The 9,004-nt window shown below is 31.3% G+C and overlaps 1 protein-coding gene and 1 long non-coding RNA gene across 3 annotated transcripts; one reads left to right on the top strand and one right to left on the bottom strand.

The window, feature by feature from the left end:
- The first annotated feature begins 1,336 nt into the window (after positions 1 to 1,336).
- On the top strand, positions 1,337 to 3,165 carry LOC112421253 (uncharacterized). 2 transcript variants are annotated; one of them, XR_003011447.2, is made up of 2 exons: positions 1,337 to 2,419; positions 2,581 to 3,165. It is a non-coding gene; the product is annotated as an uncharacterized lncRNA (long non-coding RNA). The 2 variants fall into 2 exon arrangements; XR_003011446.2 differs by having other exon boundaries at positions 1,337 to 2,428.
- Positions 3,166 to 3,228: 63 nt separating this feature from the next.
- LOC120577925 (E3 ubiquitin-protein ligase ATL23) lies at positions 3,229 to 3,609 on the bottom strand. Its single transcript, XM_039829961.1, has one exon. It carries the CDS (start codon positions 3,607 to 3,609, stop codon positions 3,229 to 3,231), a length of 381 nt encoding a protein of 126 aa, XP_039685895.1.
- Positions 3,610 to 9,004: the final 5,395 nt, after the last annotated feature.

Here is a 9,004-nt window from a genome sequence, read left to right as displayed (position 1 = left end):
TTATAAGCAAAATTCAATATTATAAAATTTATTCAATTAATGATATATATAATCTTTATTATAGATCACATATATCATTTAATAAATAAATTTAAAATATTGATTTCTGTTTATAATAATGACGCTATGTATTTTAAACAATGGATGAAATAGTATAAATAAGAATGAAATCAAAATTAAAATGACATTGAAATATTTTTCAGAAAGGCCAAATCAATCATTTTATAAAGGAGGCACGGGAGCTCTTAGGTGTTAGAAAAGGCCAAATCTATTACTATCCTTTTCAAAGTATTTGACAATTGTGATGAATAATATCTTAATTTAGAATTCTTAAAGAAAAGAATGCTTCGAAGATATTTATTAGGGAATTTCTACGGTACACTCATAAAATGAGGTGTATCGGTACTCCTGCTTCTTAATTTTATAAATGAACGATCATTTTTTATGTAGTAAATAGCTATTTGTCAATATTTATATTTTATAGAACAACATTTCATAAGAAAAAACATCATTTAATTGTTTATAAGAATCATAATAACTTTTTTTACATATTATCGTAAAAAATAATGAATGTTCTCAATTATGAGTGATAAAAATTTAAAAAAATAAAAAATATTTCGTTGACATTTTTGATGAATAAAATTTAGTTATTATAATTATAAATGATAAAAAAAAAATCAAAAAAGAACTCATTTAACTATGAATTTAAAGAGTGAATGTACCGGTACACTCAAATATAGTGAGTGTACTGTAGAATTTGCCTATTTATTAACACGATTTTTAATTTCTTTAAAAAAAATACCTTTATTTAATTGAGATAACAATGTCATGCAAAAAATTCTTCAAAAAAGAATGTCATGCTAACAACGTTTTGTAGTATTTTTTTTGGTTTCCACGTTTTCGTGTCCTTATCATTCGGAGGGTGGCTTTAATTATGAGGTAATTTTTTTGATTATAAGCAGGATAAAACCCTGTTTTTCTTTTCATTTCCACTTGTCCTAATGTACCTCTATGGGGTTATCTTGAGACAAAAAGTAAGATCTCCTGAGAAAGCAACCTTCATCATACATGTAAGATATCTACAAAATGGTCCTTGTTAACCTTTTTTTTTTTTTAATATTGGGATAAGGTGATATTTTTATTTATATATATTTAATTGGTCTACCTTTCGAATTAGTCGAAAGCCATTGGATATCTATATTAAATATTTTGCAAATTTGTGTTTTGCATTCGATATCATGTAAATATTTATAGAATTGTATACGTGATAGGTTAGCCAACATATAAGAAATGCCTGCTAATTAACTATCCACACTTTTAAATATTTCATTATTATTTAAATTAATTTTATATTAAATCGTACCAAAACATTGCACGTGAAAATACGCTATCTCCATTAAAAAAAATGTTTTACCAGTTAGCTTTCTTCATCCCAACATCGTGTTCTTTACTTATGGAGTGGTGGTATGTGAACCACATTAGATAACACCAATGGCGGATCTTGAGAAAAAAATGTAGGGGGAGCCAAATATTTGTTACACACACATATATATATATATATAAATTAGTTTGATAGAATAAGCACAAATTCTTATGTGGGTGCAATGGTTTGCAAGACTTATTTCGAGTTCTAGGAGATAGAGTGAGTCGAACCAACGACCTGCTGTTGCAAAACACGATCAATTTCCGCTACGACACTTGCGTAACACTAAATACAATATGCGTAATATAATATTTATACTAAATCTGGGGGGAGCCATGGCTATCATGGGCTCATGAGAAAATCCATCACTAAATAATACGTACCTTTTCTACTACCACACATAAATGCAACACGTAATCATAATACTCTCTTTTACATAAGATGAAATTATTAATATATCTTTTCGCATGTGGATATGATGTATAATTAGATAGAGGAAAAATGATGTCAACATAACATTAAAAATACTCAAAGAATATATAGATAAATACTCAAAGATTAAAAATAAAGAAAGATGATATATGAGTTATTTCATTTATATATTAAATTTAACTTGTATATATAGGATGTGAGTCGTAAGTAACAAGTGACAATTACTCAACATTGTTAACACATACATACAAGGAGTCTACCATTGTCATTGTCCACTAATCTTTGCAAATTGCAAAAGTAACGACTCGATGAACCGCTAGCCGCCACCGATATATCCGCAGCTACGTGCGTGGGACCCATGAATTTGATCTACAATCTGAGGGAGGGTATGACGTGGCGCCACCATTTCATGCAATGATATATGAATATGGTTTCATCAATCATCACAAGTAGTAGTCACAAACACAACAACTCTATAACCCCAATAATTAATTAAGGATGTGGATTGGATTCCCTGCAGGCAAGGGAATCTCACATTCATTTTATTTATTTTTGGCCCCATAGGTAAGCTAGGTAATAAATAACACACTCAGCTACCCAAATATAGGTTCATTTTCTGTTTTTTTTTTTTTTTTTTTTTTTTTACAGCATCAAATCATATGTATGAAAAGAGAATTAAATCACTTTCTTTAAACTGGCATGGCATCTATCTAATTTGTTGTCAGGAATCAAAATGACTTTGGTGCATTCATTTCATTTATTCCTCTCTTCGTGTTCGTGCCTAGGAGGAGACAATGAAAAAGAGGCTTCAAGAGAATGGAAACATCAACCACTTGATTCCATTGCTTCAAGAGAATGTAAAATCAAAACTTATGTAATACTCACTCACTCCTATCTTTGCGTATTGTAATGCTACACATTTAAGGAGAAATGTTTTTCTTGGCCACATATAATAAATAAATAATAAATAACAAAAATGATATGTATAAATTATTTATGGTATTTTTAATTTATTTATGTTTGGTCAAGTAATTTTTATTTGAGATTGTGCACCTAAGTCACAACACTTAATTCACGGTTAAAACGGAAAAAGGAAAAAAGAAGAAGTTGAATTTTCTTTATTTATTTCCATTGATGAACAAATTCAATTCAATTGAATCAATTAAAGACTAAAAAAAAATACTTTGTTATTTCTGGAAGAAAGAAGAAATTTCTGGAAAACAAGCTACGCCCATCACTTTTCTAATCTAATTTTTAAACAGCCAACAAAATTAAATAATATTATTTAAAACAGAGAACACAAAAAATAAGGCACGTTGATTTTGATCACCATAGTGTTTCACTTCCAAACAAATGAAAGAAACTTAACAAGATTAGCATGGATTTTGATGATCATGAGAGGAAGGAATGAAAAGAGTAGGATCAAGTTTAGCTCTACAAACAGGACAAATAGGTTGTTTAGAAAGCCATGTATCAGCACATTCCAAATGAAAAGCATGGTTGCAACCTGGAATCACACGTGCAGATTGTTCTTGAGTTATGTCGTCGAGGCAAACAGCGCATTCGGGGCCGGCTGAAAGGTCTTTTCCGGTGATGGTAGGTAGCTTTTGAAGGTCGGATGGAGATAGGCCGGTGTTGATTACAGGTTTGAGAATGATGGTGATGGTGGAAGGATGGGTTGTGGCGTACCAAAGAAGACACATGTAAACTAATAAGATCACACCCATGCCTATGCAAGGCAGGAATAGTGCCATCAGTATTGCATCTAACATCTCCAGTTTGTTTTCTTTGATATATTGCAGAATCAATCAATGAATCAGGTTTTTGGATTGTTATTGTTATATTTTAGGTTGTGAATAAATTAAGTTTTGTTTATTGAGTGTGGAGAAGAAAAGAGAGGGTGTGGTATGGTATGGTATGGGAAATGGGAATCATTGGGTTTGTTATTTTCTCTTGTTTTCTAGTAATTTTGGTGTTCTTTTAAAAGCAATTATATTATATTTGTACACCCTTTTATTTTTTTATTTTTTTTAGATTTGAATCTCATACCTTTAACTATATATTATGCATTGTACATACCAGCTAAATTAAACTCACATAGACACCCCCTTTTATTTTTCATACCAATATTCAACATCTCATTTTCCTTTTACCACTCTTTCTTATTATCATATATTCACCATATGTATTATTTTACTCTCTTGATTTCTTTTTCTCTCTAGTGGTAAAGTAAAATGGTTTTGGGTGTTGAAGAATTATTTTCCTTCTTTTAATTTGTGTATGTATATGTGTGCGCTTTGAGTTTTGGTAATAATCTGCTTTCTTATTGGGACAAGGCCTTACACTCTGCCGCTTGTTTCTCTCATTCTATAACACCTTAGCAACTCTGTTTTAAACTAATCATGCATTTTTGTATTTTAATCATGCTTTAACTTTATTTACTTTTCAAAATTGAAAAGCTTTTTATAAACTTTTTTATATCTTTATTATTTTATTTTAGACTGTACTTCAAGTTAAAATTTATAAAGACTTTCTCTAATCAAGTAAGGTTGAATTTAGTGAAAGAAATTTGACTCTCATCATGTAACCAATTAATATTTGAATTTCAACTCGAAAATTTGTTCTTATTTACTTTTTAATGGTGTCTAGAATATGATTACATTGATTGGATGGAATTTATGAAAACTTAAAGAAAAATAAATATTATAATAAAAAATGAATATAAAGAGTTTAAGTTGAGCTGTCAATATTGACATAGTCAAAACTCAAATGAGTCGTTGTGGTGTGATCCTTTAAGTTATAAAACAAATACACAAGTAGTCTTTTCAGTTCAATCCTCTTAAATATTTGGTCAAATCAAAACTCAAATGGATTGTTGTGTTGGTAATCCTTTAAATTATAAGACAAGTATGCAATTAGTCTTTTGAGTTTAATTCTCTTAAATATTGATCAAATCAAAACTCAAATTGATTGTGGTGTTGTTGGTCCTTTAAGTTATAAGACATTAACATTGTTAGTTTATTTTGTTCAACTCTCTTAAAAGATGCTTTTATATATGTGGTTATTTTGATGTTGAGGTGACAAGTCTAAATCATCATATTACAATTTTTTTTATTAGATTTGTTAAAAAGTAAAATCCCAAATATAAAATCTTACTGTTCCTTTATCTTCATAATATATATCATCCTAATTAAATTCAAAATACAACAACAACAACGACTAAGTCTTTTCCTACTAAGTGGGGTTGGCTACATGGATCAAATGACGCCATAGTATTCTATCAAAAATCATATTTGGATCCAACTTATTGACCTCTAAATCTTTTCTAATGATTTCTCGAATGGTTTTCTTAGGTCTTCATATACCTCCTTTAACATGACTCTCCTTCATTTGATCTACTCTTCTTACAACGGCATCTACGGGTCTCCTCTCTACATGTCCAAACAATCTAAACCTATTTTCTACCAACTTTTCTACTATAGGTGCTACCCCCACTCTCTCTCTAATGGTGTCATTCCTAATCCTATCTTGTGTAGTCTTACCACTCATCCAACACAACATCTTCATCTCCGCTACACTTACTTTACTCTCGTGTTGACTCTTAACCGCCCAACACTCTGTACCATATACGACATTGCCGGTCTGACTGCTGTCCGATAAAACATTCCTTTAAGCTTAAGTGGTACTTTCTTATCGCACAAAACACCTGAGGCTCTTCTCCATTTCAACCACCCAGCTTAAATTCAGAATAAGAATTTTAAATTAGTTCCTCAATGGCTTCATTAATCACGAGTTAAAGAATCCTACTTTTTTTGTTTAAAGAAAAACGAATTTGAATAGAAAATATGAGTAGGTATAAACATTTGAGAAATGATATTTGTACAACTACTTTGTGAGAACTTTCTTTCTCATACTTACATTATCCTCTTATTCTCTCTCTTCATTTTTCTCTCTCCATTATTTTTATCCAATGAAAAGAGAGAAAAAGAATTGTCACCAAAAATTGTATGAAATGGTTGTTCAGATATCACTACTCTAAACATTTTATGGCTTAATTGATCATTGAATTGCAATAAAAAATGAAAGATTAATTTATTGATAAATCATTGCGTGAAAGTTTTTACCTCCAATATTTTATGGCTTAATTTTGTGAAAGTTTCTCCACAAAAATGCTCCAAAATTTTACTTTAGCAACATAGAATTATGCGGTATGAGTCAGCGTTGTGTTAGTCGTTGACTTAAAGGTCCCACTTTTTGAGTATTTTAAGCAATATGTGTTAAGGTCGTGATAATAAATCATACAAAGACATTAGTCCATGATTTTATAAATTATGTCCACCTTTCCAAGATTCACAATTTAAAAAGACTCAAGTGTACGGTGCTTAGCATAAAGTAGTACATACATACCGATTGTAGGCGGATGGATGCTTTCCTTCTTTCAAGTTGCAACTTTGGCACACTAAACCTAACGGCAGACGGTAAAATCCCACAACTTAACAAGAGGGTCGAGTTCGATTTCAACCCTAAAAATACAACAGTGTTAAAGCCATTGCAGTCATTCAAAATACTAGCCTCTACAGTTACATGCAAATGATATCCGATTTGCACCAAGTTGCAACACTAATGCATACAACTGGTGATTTGTTTAGTTTATCTTGCACTCGTACGTTAATTCCTTAGAAATTATTAACCAATCAAGTATCACATTCACATGTTTGTCTGTAAAGATGCTTTAAAATGATACTTTTTCTATGCATCGGGTTTCCTTTACGCCAAATGCTACTTCCACTTGCCATTTTGATCCATCAATTGTTGCTAGGAGCCGATGATTTTGAATGACACTGTATGAACATTAAACTTGTGCTGTGGGTGTGCATTGCTAATATACAGGGTTGGTTGATGAGGAATCTGTTGATTCATTTTATGGTGCTTTGAAATAACAATAGTCAAGTGGGATTGGGATTTGAGAATGGAAAATGTATACTAGAAGAGGCATCTCAAAAGTTTTAGCTGCGTTGACTAACTTGAAAAGAGTGATCTTATAGTGGGTGGAATGAGAGAAATCTTTATTCTCGCATATCACTAATTTCATTGCAAATACTCAAATTACCAATAAACTAATACTGTGCAATGATATTATATGTAAGACAATATATTCCTTTTAACTAAACTTATAAACCACTTGACTTCAACCATTTATTAATTCTTTAAAACTATAACAATGTAATAAACCACATATATTTTGACGTGAGAATTTACAAAATGTTTGGTTTTGGTTCTGTGCCCACAATGAGGTAGCAGGATTGCTGAAACAGGGTTCACAATAAGACTTCATTCATTTTCCACTTTATATCATAATCAATCCGTCTACGTGGTTATATTGATTTGATGTGGGATCAGGATCATGTCCATTTCTCAAAAGAAATAGAGAACTCCAATTTAAAAGACATGGACAACGAAATTTGAAAAACTTACAGAAAATTTTAACGATGGATTCTCACACACCACATAATATTTCACGAGAGTAGAGGGAGTTTGAAGTATGTCACAAACGTAATCAATCTGATTTGATGCAGTGTATACCATAGTGCATGTATTGCCGAAATAATGTCTACAATTAGAAGGAAAAACTAACCAAATCACTAGATTTTTTGGCTTCTATCACAGTTTTTTTACTCCATGAACGTCTTGAAGATTGTTGTTAGTTTGTTTAGAGGGTAATGCTTATCATCATGGGGAATATGTATGATCACGACAATATCACGACCCATGTAATTGTAAGACTTCCTAAATTTACAGCCACCACCTCGCTGTGTTTTCTGGACAGGAAACTATTCAATGAAACAAGAGTAATTGAGTAAAAAAATCTTAACAAAGTAAAAAAAGAAACAGTGTTATAGAACATGTCATTTTAATCACACTTCAACTTTTCACCAGACACATAAATTTAATCCCTGGACTCGAAGTGCAAGAATTACCACACTTCTGACTATCTTTCCAGTAGATTTAAAAACATTTACCAGTCTTCATAAGATCCTACAGAAGATACAGAACATCATAATTCTCCAATCAAATAGTTATGCCAATTCCTAAAGCCAAGGACCTTGTTCATATGATAGTCATTAAACAAACCAAAACCCAAGACAAACAAAAAGATAAACTCGCTGAAAGTCCCCAGATATTATGAGCCAAACCAAAAGCAATCATTTTTCGAAAACTCTCCAATGTAAATGCAATAGTAAAAGAATGCAACTAACACCTGTCAACATTTCATACCTTATAAAACTCAAAAAAGATTATGAAGACCCCAACAACAATAACCAAGCTTCATCCAACTAGGCAGGGTTGGCTACATAGATGAAATAGCGTCATAATAATATTTTGAAGATCACTGGAAAGACAAAATCCAACACAAGAAAAGTAACTAAAGTAAATACGACTAGGACAGAAGGAATCAGAATATCATTAGGACTCACTTGACAAGAATAATAGAAAGACATATAACAACCTAAAATGGCGTGTACTTCCCCAGATTGGTATCAGTTATGTGGGAAATTGAAGCACCAGAACTAGTAATGTGTCTCAAAAGGGTTTAGTGCTCTACTAGTGTAATAGATAGATCATAGATGGATGGATGAGCATAATCAATACAGCATCCACTTATAAAATGTTCATAAATATATACAATTAAATCTGATTTATGCTATGGGTTATATATGCAAAACAAAATCTAATATGAAAAAACTAAACTAAATAGATAGGAAAATAAAAAATACATGGTAATAGTTTCTTCAAGGCTCCCAAATTATCACTTTAACCACCATTTGGGCATCAGCATCCCGCAAACAATCCTGTTTTACTCCCAACAGAGAGATTATGTGAGAAATGTTCCATTTTCAAGCATGGGTTAAGCTAAAGTTAGGTGCCTACGGTGTTTATATAAGAGTGATCTTCAACTTCAAGGGCTAATAGTACTTCAATTGTTGAAAAAGTGTTAAAAATGTTTTGGTAGCACATAAGTTGAAAGGAAACATAAGCTAACTATTATGCAGAGTAACTACAGTGGCATTTGGAACCCCCATAGCACCATCTGGGCTGGTTTGGAATTTTTGGCACACCAAATCAAACATCACTAACTTGACAACAAAG

The sequence above is a fragment of the Medicago truncatula genome, chromosome 1 (assembly GCF_003473485.1).
Source record: "Medicago truncatula cultivar Jemalong A17 chromosome 1, MtrunA17r5.0-ANR, whole genome shotgun sequence".
NCBI classification, from domain to species: Eukaryota; Viridiplantae; Streptophyta; class Magnoliopsida; order Fabales; family Fabaceae; genus Medicago; species Medicago truncatula.
The sequence above is the reverse complement of the archived record's forward strand: the minus strand, read 5'-3'. Positions and strand labels throughout refer to the sequence as shown.

Excerpts from the sequence above, each read along its gene's own strand:
- LOC120577925 (XM_039829961.1), bottom strand. The coding sequence starts at position 3,609 with ATGGCACTATTCCTGCCTTGCATAGGCATGGGTGTGATCTTATTAGTT.